The 19,117-nt window shown below is 36.8% G+C and overlaps 2 protein-coding genes across 5 annotated transcripts in view; one reads left to right on the forward strand and one right to left on the reverse strand.

Annotated features, from left to right (window-relative positions):
• The first annotated feature begins 1,246 nt into the window (after window positions 1-1,246).
• Nd-b14 (NADH dehydrogenase (ubiquinone) B14 subunit) lies at window positions 1,247-2,331 on the forward strand. The gene is made up of 3 exons (XM_071721480.1): window positions 1,247-1,425; window positions 1,498-1,613; window positions 2,101-2,331. Exons 1-3 carry the CDS (start codon window positions 1,302-1,304, stop codon window positions 2,227-2,229), a joined length of 369 nt encoding a protein of 122 aa, XP_071577581.1. The 5' UTR covers window positions 1,247-1,301; the 3' UTR covers window positions 2,230-2,331.
• A 611-nt stretch (window positions 2,332-2,942) lies between these two features.
• The window catches only part of LOC139782445 (receptor-type guanylate cyclase Gyc76C), a 59,663-nt gene continuing 43,488 nt past the window's right edge, over window positions 2,943-19,117 (reverse strand). For all 4 annotated transcript variants that reach the window (XM_071721476.1, XM_071721478.1, XM_071721475.1 and 1 more), the window contains 16 exons: window positions 9,934-10,240; window positions 9,269-9,415; window positions 8,815-9,008; window positions 8,580-8,739; window positions 8,203-8,360; window positions 7,764-8,054; window positions 7,398-7,658; window positions 7,115-7,186; window positions 6,872-7,040; window positions 6,646-6,795; window positions 6,170-6,509; window positions 5,937-6,060; window positions 5,762-5,860; window positions 5,544-5,688; window positions 5,158-5,414; window positions 2,943-4,818 (listed from right to left, as the gene is read on the reverse strand). In XM_071721476.1, coding sequence (XP_071577577.1) covers window positions 3,925-4,818; window positions 5,158-5,414; window positions 5,544-5,688; window positions 5,762-5,860; window positions 5,937-6,060; window positions 6,170-6,509; window positions 6,646-6,795; window positions 6,872-7,040; window positions 7,115-7,186; window positions 7,398-7,658; window positions 7,764-8,054; window positions 8,203-8,360; window positions 8,580-8,739; window positions 8,815-9,008; window positions 9,269-9,415; window positions 9,934-10,240 — 3,768 coding nt within the window. In that variant the 3' untranslated portion in view covers window positions 2,943-3,924. The remainder of the gene's footprint in view (window positions 4,819-5,157; window positions 5,415-5,543; window positions 5,689-5,761; window positions 5,861-5,936; window positions 6,061-6,169; window positions 6,510-6,645; window positions 6,796-6,871; window positions 7,041-7,114; window positions 7,187-7,397; window positions 7,659-7,763; window positions 8,055-8,202; window positions 8,361-8,579; window positions 8,740-8,814; window positions 9,009-9,268; window positions 9,416-9,933; window positions 10,241-19,117) is intronic.

The raw sequence follows: 19,117 nt of genomic DNA on the forward strand, positions 1-19,117 counted from the left end.
TTATTTATTTTTGTCAAATATTTAAGCAGTTAAACAATACATATATTTTTAATATTTAGTCAAATCTCTTTCGGCGGTTAAAATAAATATTACGTAATTAGATGTTACTTATCAATATTACTATACACTGTTGAGTTATAGGTACTGCTATAAAATACGGACGATGTGTTAGTATATACGCATTTTCAACGTTTGTGTAATCCAGAATTAATAAGTTATCTTATATGTTATACACAATTTTTTCTTATATTGTATAATTATGTATTATTTTATTGCTTTTATTATGTATTAGATTTTAGCATAGATTAAATTGTTTAAAATTGTATAAATTGTATTAAAAAAGTGTGTGTGTGAAAAAAAAACTAAAGCTTATATCCAAGGAAATGAGGACCGTTGATTGGAATCGGCGGGGGTGGTGGAGGGCCTCTACAAGTTGGCTCATTTTTATCGGACAGAATTTTAGCTAAAATTGAAAATGTAATTTAATTTTATTTAAAAAATTCAAGTTTAGCCGAAGTACATTCAATTGCAACGATCCGGTCCGGTAAAAACGGGTCCTCTTTTGTGAGTATAAAGTGTTTTATAAAATACACATCAGTAATACAAAATTAATAATATTAACGAGTTGGTGACATATAATATAATATAAATGATTATAAATTAATGAAAGAGATGATGCCCCGGAAAAAAGGGAGGCATTTCATTATTTTCAGTCTTTATATTTTCAGCCTTTATAAGATTATCATTCGTCAAAGAAATAATTAAGATAAAGCAGATTCAAGAGGAGAAAGTGAAAAAATATGTTTTTTATATTCCAGAAAAGAGAATAGTAATAAAATACCACTGGAATAGGAGATGCAAAATCGGACAAGAAATTATGAAAAAAGATTACAAAAAATATATTGACAAGATAACAGAAGAGATGACATAATAATGGATAGAAGAACGAAGATTAAAGAGATAAATAGAACAAGAATAAAAAAAAATTTATCGAAGAAGGATCAAAGGAAATAGGGAAAAACAGCGATAAAAGAAAGAAAAATAAACAAATAAGATACAAGCAGCTTCAAGAAATGACTAACAGTATCGACGATGGAAATTGCATAAAAAATATTTATACATATTTTTGCAAATGTAGCGCGGACGCGCACCAAAATGATGTTTTACCGACAGTGTCGGAAAATGAACGTGGCTACGTAGTATCAATTTCGAAAATGGATGTACTGGCGGTAGCGTACAGGGGGTTTCGAGTTTCGACGTCCGTTGTCCTACAAAAAAGTAAATACTGTAAATAGATCAAAATGGCCAGCCGAGCTGCGACCGTCGTTCGCCAAGTGAAGCCGATTCTGTCCATTAATCGAGAAGATGCGCGCCGAAAAGTGCTCACGTTGTACAAAGCATGGATCCGTCAAGTACCAAGTTCATGTACGCAACTGTCATCGTCATCATAACCTGGAAACTTGTGCATCCTCAAACACGTTCACCTCTTTTTTGCAGTGTTAAGTTACGATATTCCAAAAACTGAAGCAGAATGTAAGAAGAAAATACGGGAGGAGTTCAAGCGTCACGCTCATCTGACTGATTTAAGAATTATAGACAAACAGATTATAAGGGTAAGAATAAAAATCTCTCTAATATAAAAACTGATCTTTATATAAATCAGTAACTTAGCTTCAGTTTATTTAGCTTCAGTTGTGTATATGTAATAATCAAGATATATATATATATATATATATATAATACTGAAAAAATTTTATTTACATTTGAAATAAATATTGCATGCATGTGATTTATTACACGACAAAAATATAATTGCGTTAGTACTGATTTAAGGAGGTTGGTTGCCGTCACATTGCGGGCAGGTGGCAGAGCAGAGAAAAAGTATTTTCGTCGCGTGTGAAATAAATGAGTTTTAGCAAATGAATATGTGGAATGCATTTAATTAGCTGTTTCTTAAGGTTTTAAATCGTTATTTGTACAATGAACCTCCTTATCCTTCATAAATTTGAACTAATTCTGATTTTCATATTGATTTGAGCAACCAATCTCCTTAATAATTACATTTTACTTTTGATACAGAAGTTATGTATAATTTAACAGGGTCAAATGGAGTTGCAAGAGTTAGCTAACGTATGGAAAACTAAAGGAGGACTTATGCATTACTGGAAAGAAACTTGGGAAAAGAAGCCGACCGATTTCATGTCAAAATTTCTCAAGGGTCAAGATTAATTTACTCCGTCGTTAGTTCATGAGATGCATCGTAGAGATATATGATTGTCATAATTTATAATATGTAAAATATGTAAATACAACGATTTCAGTTAATTAAGACAGCGGTGGGTTTCTGTGTCATACATAACAATAAGGTACATTTATTCGCTGGATCATTTCTCGTCCACATTATTGTCATCCTCTAACAGTGGATCTGTTTCGTTTGGAGGATTATCGATCCACATTAGTAGCCTAACTTATCAGCTGCTGGCTCACATCGATGTGAGAAATTATTACGTTACCATTCGAAGCCGCTGGGCCGATAAATCAGGCTACTACTATTACGACCAGTGATCACACGCGCGGGTTTCATCGAAATAATATTTATATTATATTAAATGTATAACGAGAAGAATAATTCAGTAGTTTTCTCTTTTTACTTAATTTTTTTTACTAGTTTGGTTAATTTTTTTATTATGTAATATCCAATGTTTAGCAAGATGTACATATATATGAAATTTAAATTAAATTAAATTAAAACATTGTTTTATCCTCTATTTCAAACATTGTGTTAAATTTTAGTATGTATAATTGTTTTATATGATGTATATATCGAGCCAGCGGCTGATAAGTTTGGCTACTAATGTGGACCAAGTAAATTAATGCATCTTACTGTAAGTACCTGTGAGATAAAAGTGAGAGTTGAGCAACGCTAACGAAGATAGCCAATATTTCGAAAAGATTCTTTAATTGTCACTTATAGAAGGTAATGATTCTTTTAATTTACATTGTATCTTCACATTGATATATTATTATTTAGTTAAATACATTTGACAACATGATATATTACTTAAGCACCTTAACTGTAATCTAGTTTACTTCTCACAGCCATACGGACAATTTATTTCCTTCAATGAACAAGTATAGACATACAGATATTACAGATATACATGTGTGCTAATATACGTATTTTATATGTATATATATATATATATATATATATATATATATATACACACATACACATACACACGTCTTATACATTCATGTGCTACATATTTGATTTTATACGCGCGTGTTTATGTATAGTCGATATTGGAATGCTCGAGGAATTTTTCGTTTATTAGGTAACTTTTACAGATTTACTGCTATATAAATCTCAATATAATTATCATTATTTTCTCGATTCACGTAAAAATAAAATTATAAAAGTTACCTACAAAATAAAAGTGTCAACCATTCTGATATCGACTACACGCGATGCCTACTTCCTTTTTCATACTAACGAAATGAATTGTCAGATGAATTAAGTGTCCGTGGTGTACTTTGGTCATGATTTTTATAAAATAGTTTGCTGTTATACATTCGAATTAAAAATCTTAACAAAGAGAAAAGAACAGAAGAGCAGTCCTGTATCACGTAAAAGTTGTTTTTACGTCGCCTCAATGCACACACTTAATAGAAGAATTAAAAAATACCTAAATATTAAAAATATATACAGTGTAGTCGGTAACTTTCATATACATATAAATTGCACATATCTAAGCTAGAAAAAAAGATGGCAACAATAAATCATGCTTATGATTCGTAAATGTAATGTTTCGAATAGTTTATGCATCTGACAGCGCATAGTTTTACACGTGATTCTATTTCTCGCGATTCTATTACTTAGTTCGTCACATAGAAAAAAAAAAAAAATTCTTGAATGCGAAACTAGACCACACTTTCGCGTTCATTTTGCTTATCATACCCTGTTAATATTCCTTTTCTTGAAGAAACATTGCTGTTGCGCAATCCATTCCCGTTGAACATCTGTATAATAGTTGAAACAGGCGGAATTTCTAACAATTTTCGCGGGGAGGATTTTTTATCAGGTACATTGTCCATGCTAGATGCAGATACCACTTGATCCAGCGAGTGCGAGCGCGAACGCTTCCCTTGTATTTCTCTCTTGTCCACATTGTCATCATCCCCTAACAGTGGATCTGCTTCATTCGGGGGATTATCGGTGTGAGACATTATTACGTTACCATTCGAATAGTTGTTATTCAGCATTTTTTCAGCACAATCTGCTTTTGAACTGATCCGCTCGTTCTCCTTCCAGAAACGGTTCGGTGAATAGAACCGTTTGTTAGACAATGTATCAACGGGAAGCGGATCAAGTGAACGGGATCCATGTATAACATAAATCTGGAATGGATTGTCGCTCGATGACGACGAGGATGCATTGGTAGATAATGCACGCGCGTTTTTTCTAAGTTTTGGCCTTGTGCTTATAAACAAGTCATCGACTGACTTGATATCTAAGCGCTTTTGCTCTTCTTCTTCCTGAACTGAAACATTATCAAGTGTGGTCTTTGAGACGCTTTCAGTCAGAGATAGGGGAGATCTTTCGAGCTTGCGAGCGTGCAACGATCGCGGAACTGGACTAGATCCACCACACTGCGAAGAAGCGTCGTCTGCTGTTGGATATGGTACATATGATTGCCTGCGACTACCGGCACCTAATCCATCTAGTAGTGATGCGTATCGCGAGTCTGGATTTAGCTTCGGGCTTTTTCGCGGTCTGCAGAACAGCGGTGGAAGATCTTCATCCCCGTTACAGTTCTGTAGAAACATGAAGATTCAATTCATTAGAGAGAAAAAGTCAATTGAGAATGAATAATAAAAGAATACCTTTTTCTTAGCGATAACTTTAATGTAGATTCAGAATTTGACAGGTACACTAATTAATTTTTAAGAATATTTAAATAACGTATCTTTTAATATAAAATAGATTTAATACAAATTTATTCTTGACGTTAATTTACGGTTTAATATTAAACTTTTAAGAGTTTACTAAGACAAGATCTTTAAATTCTGGAGAATCCTTATTACATCCTTATTACATCACACATACTTTTATATAATTCATATAAAAAAATACTCTACATTTTTATTACAAACCTCTATATTCTTTCTGTGCGTCACAGTAGCTCCCGTGAGCCAGTAAGTCTTCACTGTTCCTTTTCCTTTCATTTCAACGAAGCCTCGATCTTCGATCTTATAACCTCCGATCTTATCTAATGCCTCTTTGCATTGCTTGCTGATGTGTATCCGTAACGGTTCTCCGGTAGACTCCATACGAGAAGCAGTATTGACGGTGTCCCCGAATAAACAATATCTAGGCATCGTCAAACCGACAACACCTGCTACCACAGGACCTGTAATTTTATATTCATGTTATCATCAAGTAGTGTATCAATCAATGTGTATATGCATATGCATATGCATGCATATACATACGTACACATATACATATATTACGTGTTCTTAAATGCATTTTCTCTTACCGGTATGAATGCCGATACGTAACTTCAGAGTTTCTTGAGGCCGATGAGGTATCGTATGATGCTTAACAGCGTTAAGTAATTCCAGTGACATTGATGCTATTTGTCCAGCATGCTGATCGCCATTTCTTATTGGAAGACCGGAAACCTAAATAGAATATTGAACACTAAGAAATGATTTTTTTCTCGTAATTAATCACTAAGGTAAAAATACTACTTACGACCATGTATGCATCTCCGATCGTTTCTACTTTATACACTTCATATCCTCTGATTATACGGTCAAATAATGTATATAGATCATTTAAGAAATTTACAACCTGTCGTCACAATTATCGATTACATAAATGACATTTTTGTTTTACTAATTATAAGACGGTATGTAAAAATATATACCTGAAATGGTGTGCTTTCTGCTGACATTGCAGTAAAACCAACGATATCGCTGAAGTATATAGTAACTGAATCAAAAGCTTCCGGTTCTACCCCAATACCGTTTGTTAAACAATTCGCAACAGGTCTAAAACAAACAACACAATATTTTGTAAATGTATGTTTATATGCATTATCCGGAATTTTACGACCACACTATTTCTTATTGAGGAGCACGTCACCTTGCGGAAACTTACTTGGGTAACATTCTGTGAAGCAGATCTTCAGTTTTCTTTTTTTCATCCAAGAGAAGTCCCGTACGTTCGGTGACTAGATCTTCGAGGTTGCTCGCATATTTCTCCATCATATCCATCATTTGATCCATAATATTTCGATGCCATCCAGCTTTCATTTTCTTCAATCTGGTCCTTATCGTTTTGAAGTCTGGCCTAAATTCTGGACTTTCCGCCCAACAGTCCGTAATAGTGCTAACGACATAATCAGCACAATTTCCTTTCGACTCAGAGAGTATGTTTAAGTTGGGCCTAAACGGCGGTTCACCATCTTCCGGGAATCTTTTCACTCGGTCTATGATTTCTGTCACAAGTTATTTAATAATCATATTAATTTTTTTTCGTAATCTTCGAGTTAAATACCAATCAACGTATACAATCGTTACATTTTATTTGCGATATCCCTTTATTATATATACAGTTACATCCTTTAAAATTACCTTTGGGTTCCAAATTTATATTTCCATACGGTCCTTTGCGTCCAAGAATTTCATATAGAATAATGGCGAAAGAATAAATATCTCCTGCCTGAGTGCCTTTGATCGGAGCATGCGAGTTTCTTAATAACTCGGGGGCTTTCCAAAATAAGCCTGCAACGAGATGATTTGGTCAAAATAACGATTACAGCAATGTGAAATATACAACTTGATAGAAATATCTACATACTTCGATAATACTGATGTTCACCGATGCTGTCAGATTCGGCACAGTGACGCATGTCATTAAGACCAAAATCTGACACTTGCAGTATCCAACGTGACGTCACAACACAATTTGAGGACTTTAGATTACCATGACAGACTAGTAGAGACGATTCGTGAATATACAGCATACCCTGTTTTGTAAAACCGTATTAAAAGTCGTAATATAGTTCAATTTTTTCTATAATTTAATTTCAAGAACACTTACTTTAATGAGATCGTGAATTAACGATGCAATAAACATATCATCTAATTTTATATCTTCATTTTCAATGATATCCTGAAAAATGTACGACGTATATTTATACAAAAATATTCGATTCTCTTTCTTACTCTTTTTCTTTACTATTTTACTTGAACTTTAAAAAAAGCGAATACGTTTACGCTATGTATACAACTTTTATTTATGCACGCTAATATACTGTTCTTGTACATAATACACTATACTATGAATAATAGCAGGATGTCACCGTGATTACGCTATGACGTACATAAAGACTTCCTTTGGCACAATAGTCGGTAATTAACAATATCCTCATCGGCTCCACGCAGGCTCCGATGAAAGAGTTGAGATTACCATGTCTAATTTCACGGAGAATGCGCATCTCCTTCATAACGTCCCGTGAAATGTCTTTTTTCTTTGAGAATTTCAGCTCCTTTATCCGTACCATTACACCGTGATAATGTCCAGTTTGCGCAAACACTTGGCCGCCGCATCTTGACTCGTAGGACATTGCACTAACTAAACTTAACTGTAATCGAAATATGTTTATTTCTTACATCACGCATCAAGAGGTCGACATACGAATGAGCACTTTGCCGTCTATCTCAATTACGATAACACACGCGCTATTTACCTTGCTAGGGGAGGACATCATATTATCAAGATGGGGATAACCGTGTATCTCATTCGGATCAATCTTCCAAAGCAATCCTTCTATCTCTTGTTCTATCTTCCATCTTCGATATATGCTCATAGTGATTACTGTGGCGCAAAACAGCAAAACAGCCAGTGCTGCAGCGACGATGATACTGCGGAGATGCGTGTCATCCTTTGGACAGTGTTCATTGAGAAAACCGCAACCAGGTTCTGCTTCTGGCTTATTTTTACCGGGCCAATCCATAGCGCCTGGCCAAGACTTGTATACCTGTATCATGCAATTATATCGTATGCTCAATCATTATTATAGCGTTTTCAATTTTTACAACCTTATTATTTAAATATGGAATAACCGTCTCTTCTATCTTCGACAGCTGTTGTAAAAATTTGTCGAACGCTACAAATAACTCACTCACTAGAAGAGTGTCAGCCTGCTGGAATTGGCCTACAGGCATCATCTGGTAGTCACAAGAGAAATTATGGACACGGAACGGTTCTTTTTTCAGAGCAAGCACTGAAAAGTTTCCCTCCGAGTCTCCAGATGGATCCAATTTAATGGTTGCCCCACTCACACCTAGCAACGATAAAGATAAATTTTAATAAAGATATATTTAGACAATCTTCAATGTTTACAAACGCAAGGAAGAGGCCCACTTAGAAATTATATCGATTCATCTTCGATCTAATTGCTTTCCTCTCATTTATCATCAATGGTCGAGTATTAGATCGTGTGAACCACTTGAGATTAATCCTATTAATACAGATTACATCTATCTGATGTTATTACACGTACTTTGATATGTACGATTCTTGAGAACCATCTCGGTTATAAGAGTGCCGTTTTTGGCCAGTTCCTCGACAGAGATATCCGGGTAATCTCGTATTAGCTGATCCAAGGCTCTCGCGTATAGCTTGACAGAATCGTAGAGATACGCAGCGTAAATGGACACATACTGAAACGGAGATTAAGTGTGTAATAAAGATTGCGCAGCATAAGCGTTTACGATTGATCTAACATCTAAAAATACCTTTTCATACTTTCTCAGAAGCTCGGGAACTAGGAAGTTGAAGGGCTCTATGCTATTGTAGTGTCGGACCTTCTTAGTAAAGTCTTCGTAATTTTGCGTCGGCGGTGTCGACACGACGACCATCAGTGAACGTGCTCTCTTCAGAAAATCCTTCGGCTCGAGACAATTCTTCAGATGATCGAAATGCTCCGGTTCTGTACCAATAATAATAACAAATTACTGTTATGAAATCAAAATAGACATTAGTTGTTACGTAAAATTTTTGAATAACAAATCTTTAAGTTTACCGCAAAAAATGGATCTAGCTTTAAATACTAAAAGATTAGTATTTAAATTAGTTTCGTAATATTATGCTTATACGTTATAAATAGTGCAAGATTGCGCAATCAGCTTATCGGTGCTACTGTTCACGACATAAACGTAACGTTTGATAAGATTCGCTAGATTCACTTACTCCACAAGTACTTCTGTGCTTCACGTTGGGAATACGTCATCATGTCCACGTGTATTACCATGTACTCCCCGTTATCTAGGAGCCTTTGGCCTTGCATTGAATTCATCATATCTATCAGTGACATTGGCGTGCCCAGGAAAATGTAAACTGAAATAATAAACGTAAATATGTCGTGAATGGAACAAAAAATTACGGTAATTGTTATGTAACTGTTATTTAAACAAAGTAGTTATTATAAAGACTGCTATACAGACAAAATCTGTAGTCTTTTCTTCAGTATATTTTTCTTTGTGTATATAAAAACACACACAAGTTAAAAATAACTCTTGTCCAGGTTCTTTACAGTTCGTTTAAATCAATTAATATACATATATCCCAGTAAACACAATGTCTCAAATCGGGACATAAGACGTCTTAAAGACGTCATACGTCCAGATTTTGGACATGGCTGTCTGGGATGTGTGTTGTCTGGGATACGCTATAGACACAAGAGTAGTTTTTAACTTGGAATCGATGAAATCGGATCCCAAGAGACGATCGCCGAATCGTCAGAGCCGGAATCAAGATATTTAAATTTAATCGCGGCTTTTCGATCCACCGCGATAAAAAAGCTTCGGCGATCGCCCCTCGCAAATCGGCGCAAAAGTAAAGAAATGTGGACTGACTGCGGGTCATATTTTTCGTCTCCTGTATAAGTTGGAACCATACGCTGACTTGACAGCACGGCAGTCTGTCCTCGCAACACGTGTGCCGGTCCTCGACGGTCTTGTAATGGTTCACGGTGAGATTGTTCTTAGCCGCCTGTTCCTGAAGCGAACGAGCGACCGTCGACCAGGCGCGCTCGGTCACGATCGTGAATTTGTTCCATCCGTAGTGTAGCAGCAGGGTGATCACCGACTTAGTTACCTGCGTGTCCGGCGGCTCAGTCCTCACGAAGGTCTTCACCTTCGAGGCCTTGTAGTCCGAGCATTTCTGCAACCAAAGCAAGATTGTCGTGTTAATTTCCTTTTTTTTCCCTCCTCTCCTTCGCTGTTACAATTCCGTCTTGGGAGTCTTATTTTTAATTGACTCATTGAGCCTTTCTCGAATGGCTTGGAAGTATAAATCAGTTCAAATTCATCGGATCACGAACCGGGATTTATTTAGCACTCGCCGACGCTGTGACGCGTATAATCGAATTCGCCACGTTCGCAACCATCACGTCCGATCCTGCATATATCTACCGGGATATCTATACTTAGCATGTAGTTTGAAATCCATATGCGATACACAGGGTTTACCAAAAGTATGGAAATTAGGAAATATTTTGTAAAAATAAAAATATTGAAAAAGGCTGAAATACCTATTTCAGTATTTAAAAAAAGCTACCTTTTGGGACAGGCGCCGATCATCTCCCCGCCCAGGTGCGCGGGGATGAGAAGGGTATAAAATTTTTTAAATAATACTAGGGGTCAAGTGGGGGCTTATTTGAGAGGTCTTTTTGAAGACAAACGAAACCCTATCAGTTTTAAATCGCTATGATACCCCTACCCAAAATGGCGGCCATTTCGAAAAAAAAAACCGACGCGCTGCTATCTCCCCAGGTAGCAAAATGATACGCCAAAGATATCGAAAAGCTAACCAAAAAAGGACTGGGATGACTTTTTAGTTGGCTAAAAAGATTCCTTTTTTGACAACAAAATTTTATCTCATGTCCACAACTGTCGATGTCCGTACGCTAACTATGTAAGGCAACTTATAGCGTTTACCAAATTAGCAACATATGGTCAACCTGTATCAGCTGCCAATAGGTCAACGTAAAGTTACCGAATTGCTATACCAAAATGCTATACATAAATGGCCGTCATTCAACAGATGTCTTATAGATGTCCAAAAGATTAACAAAATGGCACCTAAACGGCACGAATAAATGATGTCCAAAAGATATCTTATTTATGGAATATATAGGACAGGGACAGGTGTGAACAATAGATGATAAAAGTTTATTGTTATCTGAAATATGGATGTACACAATATAAAGTTAATTGTATTATCTAAAATTATGAGTACACAGTTAACAATCAACTATAATCTGTGTCACTTTTATATCGATAAGCAGACAGTGCTAGCACGGTGCTAGCACGATAAGTATTGTTTGTTATCTTATGCACAATGCCGAAAATTTTGACCTGCAATATGCTAGCATGCTACCTGCATTGCCCGTTAAGCGCAATGTGCCGTCACTGTGCTCGTCAGGTGCGGCAGTATCTGGACATCACATGACAGCATGCCATTGCACGCGTGCGTGCATTATGCGGCCATTGTGCCAATATTTGGTTATATGGGTATGATAAAAGTTTATTGATTCAAGAGATGCGCGGAAGGGGTTGCACGGGATGGAACTGCACGGGAGGGAGGGACTGTGCGGGAAGGATTTCACGGGGGGAGATGCACTGGAGGATATGTTTGTAAGGACTGTCAAGAAATGCGCGGGAGATGCGCGAAAGGAGATGCGCGAGTTTACCTTTTTCTTTGAAACTGAACGAGCGCACGCGTTAGGCTAATGGAACGCTTGCGTATGCCTACTCTGGGCGGGCTGCATTCTCCGTCGGCGCAAGAAAATGAACTTAGCCATGAAAGGAGAGAGAAAGAAGGAGAAGAAAAAAAAGAGGAAACACACCGCCGCGAAAGAAAAAAAAAAGAAAGAGGAATGGAACGGGAGGACACACCGAACAGAAGAATAGAAAGGGAGAGAAAGAGAGAGAAAGAGACCTAGACAGCACCATGTCCAAAATCGGGACATAAGACGTTTAAAAAACATCATTTAGATATCTTTTAGACGTCTTACGAAATAATGGGCTAATAGACGTCTAAAAGACTTCTTAAAGACACGATATTGACAGATATTAACAGAAATAAGTATATTTCACTAATACTTCATATTTTAATATTTTACTAATTTTTTACTCTGTATAGCACGAGTCTCCCACCGTTTTCGCCTAACTCTTTTTCTTTGACATTCCCGCTTTTTCTCTCTCCCGTCTAATAGAATCGGCATCTTCGATAGACGAAACTGACTCGATACGCTCGAATTGGTTAGCCTAGTTCGTGGGCGAGATACTAATTTTAGAACTATGATTTCACGTGGACTTTTCAACGTGCACTGGAATGTTTCGTTACACATCTTAGGGCAATGGCTCGTATCCTTCCGCGCATTTCACATGCTAAACGTGACCGACCTGTAGACGATATAAGAAGCAAGATATGTAGATGAAATAAGAAGCAAACAACTGTCTGGGACACTCTGAAGTGACGAATCTTAACATTGGCTAATACATTTAGCTAATACATTTTTTCCGTTTTAGGATTACGATTTTTTGTGTGCCTTCTCAGTTTTTCATTGAAATTAAGATTTTTCGATTTTATTATCCGGATTTTTCTTCATTGATAATAATTTCGTGATTTCGCTTTCAAAAGGATAGAGTTCCGATAACGGTGTACCTCCGATTTCGATAAAATTTTGTAAAAATCTTCATTACGGTTTAAGATAAAAGCTCTTACAAGAAATTTTAGCGACTCCTATGACAAAGCCATTTTTTTTAAGATAAAATCATAAAGAGTATAGAAAAATATTAACAATTCTACAGGATATTATAAATTGTTATAAATTATAAGCAGTTATATATTATAAACAGTTCTCCCCACTTCACTTTAAACATGCCTATCTGTTCAAGTCAACAAATATACAATCAAGAATTAGAAGCCTTCTCTTATTATTATCAACAAATATACTTTAAGAGTTTTCACGTTGATTCAAAAGGCATTGAAAACATATTCCACATGGATTTCCAACTTTTCATGCGAAGCGAGGTCCACTCCACCTCACCCCCCTACTTACAAGGCAAAACGAAATTTATAATTATACGGTTCCACATGGGTTTCTAACTTACTGTTATTATAGCATCTTAGAAATAAATGCGCGCTTTTATCGATAAAAGAGAGTTAAGAATATGGGTAGATGTCTCGATTTGGGACATGCATGTTGTTTGAGTTACCTTCTCTTTACTATTTTATCTTGAAAAATGACTTCTTATAGGAGTTATCAAAATTCGCTTTAAGGGCTTTTATTTTAACTCAAAATGAAGCTTTTTATAAAGTTTTATTGAAATCGGAGGTACACCGTTTTTGGAACTTTAGCCAATTTCAATACTCAGAATTACGAATATTCTCGATTTTTATGATAGCAAATAGCCTAGTGTTGTTATTCTTTTCTGTGTAATTGTCGCGCTACATATTCCGACGTTTTCTCGAGCTGAACGATGCACCATCCGCGAGGGTACATTTCGAATACGTTATCTCACTCTTCTCATTATACCGGTCGCCTCCAAACGGTCCTCCCGTTAAGTTTGTTTATCTCCTTGTTTATCTTTTCGTTGGGTGAAAGGACGACGGTTAGGGACCGGTGAACGAAACTGACCCGCCACTCGAGGCGGGTTATCCGAGTTATCCTATAGTTCGTGGACGAGACGCTGGTCATTGCTGCATGGTTCGGCGTGATGTTATTCTGGGTTTCCACTCGGCTAAATATAGACGAGACCACCTTGAGGGAGCTTAAGACTCGAGAGTTCTCTCTCTCTCTCTCCTCTCTCTCTACCCATCCATTTATCTCTCTCCGTGGCACAACGAGCTGGTTTTATTTACCGGCCGATTGTGTCTGGTTGTGCAATGGCTGCTCGAAAAACAGTCGAGGAAATCCTCTTTTGTCAGACGATAGTTTTGAATCCTTCGCGCTCGTCGCGGTGCGACGGCAATCGGTCGGCCGACGGCGGCCGTCGCCTGTTGTCACTTTTTACCGCTCGTACTAATGTCTATTTCTTGATTCCATGATTAATTTTGATCGCGGTTTGACTTACTTTTTGTCTTTTTCCAGTTCTTGAAATTAGAGAAAGATAAAAGGTAAGTTAAACCAAGATTAAAGTTAATCTGCATTGATAGAAACAGGGGCGGTGGCTCTTATTTGCTACAACGAGAAATCTATGATCGAGAAATCATTAAAGCCAGCCGGTCGCTGCGAACGAGGTCTTCCGCAATTGCTCCTTTCTTTTTTGAACGCGACCGCCAAGGCGTTATACAGCGGTCACGCTTAACGCAAAACCAACATTGCGAGCCATTTTGAAAAAAATTATTATCACGGACAAAAACCTGCGGAATCAGAACGAGGCTGTAGGTGGTGCGTTGCAGTATAATCGAAGGACGTTGACATACAAACCCGAAATGATTTTCCGAGAAACGCGCCGTGAGATCCAGCCAAGTGGTTCTCGTTGCCATAAGTTCACGCGAGGCAGATGTTTGTTCAAATCAGCCGAGAAAGAACCCCTGACGCGTTCCCGCGAATGTATCTCCCTCTCTCCTGTACATACTCTCTTGAATACCGGTGCCGGTATCAGACTATGGATTGAGATTGAAATTGAATCGGAAAAAACTGATCTCACGTTTATTGAACTTTGTTCTGATTCACTTCAATCCAATCTCAATACGCAGTTTGATATGGCTTTAGGGGGAAAAAAAATAGGGAATAACGAGGGTCCTTTTCGAGTGAATACACGAGGGGAAAAAAATGATCGAATATTGTTTGCGATATCTAATTATAAGGGTTCTGATTTCCAGACCTTTTCAATTTCTCGGGACTCGAGAATTCCCGTCTGTTCCCGAAAATTCTCAGAAATATTTAAGTCAATTTTATTGTTGACAATTTGGCATTCTACAATTATTTTATCTACATTGTCATTACACAAATCAACTGATCCTGTCGAATCAGTCATTTATTTGGTCTTTTATTTTATTTTTACTAAGAAAAATAATATTAAAATATAAAAAAAAATCAAAACTAATTTTAATTTCTTTACAAATAGCTTCTAAGTTAGGAGTGCGTTTTCCTGTAGATTCAACTGAAACTCTTGATGATGTTTTTAATTACTTTTTTTTGCTGCGATCAATATACTTTTCATTTGTTTGTCGTAATTCCCCTGTTTGCAGCAGTCTCCGCATTCTCCCTCCGCCCACCGCGTCTTATTAAGTCGCACAGTGCGACAGAGGAATACAAACAAATGAGCACCGACAAATAAATAGTTTGCAGCGTAGGTAGGTATCATTAGTCCGTTGTTTGCACGTTAATTATTTACTTATTACGCCCAGACAGCACCGCCCCTGTTTCTATCAATGCAGATTAACTTTAATCTTGGTTTAACTTACCTTTTATCTTTCTCTAATTTCAAGAACTAGAAAAAGACAAAAAGTAAGTCAAACCGCGATCAAAATTAATCATGGAATCAAGAAATAGACATTAGCGAGCGGTGAAAAGTGACAGGCGACGATCGATTGCCGTCGGGGGGCGACGAGCACGAAGGATTCAAAACTATCGTCTGACGAAAGAGGATTTCCTCGACTGTTTTTCGAGCAGCCATTGCACAACCAGACACAATCGGCCGGTAAATAAAACCAGCTCGTTGTGCCACGGAGAGAGATAAATGGATGGATAGAGAGAGAGGAGAAAGAGAGGAGAGGAGAGGAGAGGAGAGAGAGAGAGAGAGAGAGAGAGAGAGATGAAATATTTGAAATATATTTAAATATCTCTCGAATCGATAATAATTTCCTTTTTAACTGCAAATCTGCGTTAATAGCTATCATTCGACGTCTTTTCCATCATTATTTACTCGGCTGCAGTGGACCCAAAGGGTAAGAAACAGCGGACATAGAACAAAAAAACTGAATTGTCGAAATATCTACTCTTTTTTGCAAACTCTAATAGTAAATTTGTCGTAGATTACCGAAATAACGTCATTCACGGAATGACGCGGAAAAGTCGCAGAAGTTATATACATATGTAAGGATGACCTGCGCGGTTATCACACATTTGTACGGAAATTACGGAAATATTCAAAGTGAATGACGTTATTTTAGTAATCTACAACAAATTTACTATTAAAATTTGCAAAAAAGAGTAGATATTTCGACAATTTAAAATTTTGGTTTTTATATGTCCGCTATTTCTTACGCTTCGACCCACTGCGCGTCGTCTCGTTCGTCGTGACGATACTGACGATATCCAAGGATATAGGGAGATACACGGCGCGCACGCGGCTCACTATACTTACTTAACTTGTGTTTATCGCCGGAGCTAAATTTAGACTCGCTTCGCAAGCGAGTCGAGTCGAGTCGAGAGTATCATTAAGCTTCTTGCACAATGCCAGGCAACAAGCAATAGGAACAGGAAATAACAAAAAAAATCGTTAATTACAACCTAAAAAATTCGAATACTATGATTGGTTGGCAACAGGCAATAGACACAGAATTTCCAACGTAACGGAAACTCTGTGTCTATTGCCTGTGTCACTGTTTATTCTGCATTTATACATGATTTCTGATTTATATTCCTTGTTCCTATTGCCTGTTGCCTGGCATTGTGCAAAGGGCTTTACGGCCGCGTTCCCATGTTCCCATGGCGTATATATCTCATCCCATGCCACGAAAGATCGCCCTCGCCTTTCTGTAGGAGCGTCGCTTTGAGCCTTTACGGCTGTCGTCGCACGATGATCACGGTGCATCGCGGCGTCGCGACCGCTCGCCATCGCTGAAAGAAATCGCTAAAAAAATGTGTTCGATACTTAAAGCGTACGATCGCGCACCTGCTATCATCAGGAGAATTACCCAACGAATCTCCCGTCGGGAGACGCAAATAACTCGCGACGCAGAACTTTCTAGAGTCTACTTTCCTCGGAACTGTGGCCTCGTGGTAGAATCGTACCGACGCGACGGGCGACGCGACGTAGGTACGGAATGTCCGTATTTCCGAAAGTCCGCGCACATGCAATATTTTTTAAAAGTGGGATAAACAATTAGACTATTGCCCATTTCTACCAATGTAGATTAACTTCTAATCTCGGTTTAACTTACTTTCGATCTTTTTCTAACTTTTAGAACTAGGAAAAGATGACAGGTAAGTTAAACCAAGATCAAAATTAATCTGCGTTGATAGAAATGGACATATGTATTTTTACATAATAACTTGCAAATTTCACGATATTTTTTTCGATCGTCTGTTGTTCGAAAATGATTAAAATCGTTATTAAACTTGATAGGCCAGTCATATTAGACATCGAACCTTCCAATTACTCTTTTCAGGTTGCAACCACCATGAATCGCTTTGATTTAAGGTGCTGTAAGTGGGATTAATTTTGCTTCGCATAATTAATGCGCATTAAAAAGTTATTAACAATATTATCAACAAAAAACGCGATTTTTTTTATTTTTTCTCAAATATCTCGAAAACTAAGCAAGATAGGGTAACTAACTATACGTACCTTTTTTGTAGAGCGTAAAATTATCTACAATAATGATCTGAACAACATTTATCGTCAAGTCAGTCGTTTAGCTTGCACGCGCCGTCAAAGACTTTGACGCCGTCTCGGACTTTGACGGCGCGTGCAAGCTAAACGACTGACTTGACGATAAATGTTGTTCAGATCATTATTGTAGATAATTTTACGCTCTACAAAAAAGGTATGTATTAGCAAGTTACCCTATCTTGCTTAGTTTTCGAGATATTTGAGAAAAAATAAAAAAAATTGCGTTTTTTGTTGATAATATTGTTAATAACTTTTTAATGCGCATTAATTATGCGAAGCAAAATTAATCCCACTTACAGCACCTTAAATCAAAGCGATTTATGGTGGTTGCAACCTGAAAAGAGTAATTGGAAGGTTAACCCCCTAAATTACTCTAATATGACTGGCCTATGATTGTATTGCGCTTAGTCGGGCAATATACAAATCGATAATGAAAATCGGGCATTAAAAAAGGATCAATTGGCTACTTATTCGGAACATAGAAGGTAATAAGCGTACAGTCGACTGATCTTGGATATCGCAAATAATTTTTGTCGCTGTTATAATTGTATTTGCATTAACAAATGCCTCCGATAATCGACAATAAATTAATCCTAAAGAAATTATTAATAACAAACTTTGACGTTATTGTGTTAGCAATGTTTCCAGTAAGGTAACAGCTCTAATTAAGGCCTGCTATTCGAGATTGGTTACCTGTGCGCTGACCTTCCACGTTTCGAATAGTAGCCAATCGATTCTTTTATTGTCCGAGAATTAGGCCACGACCTATATCATGGGTCGAGTCCCAATTTCGGGTCAAATTTAAGTTCATTAATGTATTAAAAAAGTACACATTATAACGAAAATACGATAAAATATTTTATATATTTTTAAATTTATTTACAATTATTATATTTTAAGATTATATTCAGAAATATTGTAGATATTTAAGAAAAAAATATAAAACATTATTTGCTTTACCGACTCTTTAGAGTTATAAAAATCTTGGACGTTTTGCTAAGAATACTATTATTCTATTTAGGCTAAAACAAGGTCAATATGTACATTATTAATATAAATTTAATTTAGCGTTAAAAAGTAAACATAAAAAACATAAATTAAAGGAAAATGGCTATTTAAATGATTATTTTAAATAAAAAGTATCCTGCACAATTAGAACCAAACTTAAATCTCACAACTGTATTGTGAGTCATGTGGTTAGAGATGTCATCAAGCTCGTTGGATTATTATATGTTAAGCACGAGTTAATAACTGTAATATAGGAAAGTCTGAACTCTAGATTTGTTGTCATGTGCAAATCAGCTATTGGCGATTAGCGGACGCGAGTTAGATTGTTTTGTGTTGAGGGGACGTTAGATGCAAGTTTGATTGTTGTACTCGCCGACATGCACTTGACAGCTAGTACATTGCGTGGCGCCGAATGCAAAAAACAAATCAAACTCGCTTCCAGTGTCTCCTCAATACC

The sequence above is a fragment of the Temnothorax nylanderi genome, unplaced genomic scaffold (genome assembly GCF_030848795.1).
Source record: "Temnothorax nylanderi isolate EJ_2023f unplaced genomic scaffold, tnyl_v1.0 TNYL_tig0413_pilon, whole genome shotgun sequence".
NCBI lineage: Eukaryota > Metazoa > Arthropoda > Insecta > Hymenoptera > Formicidae > Temnothorax > Temnothorax nylanderi.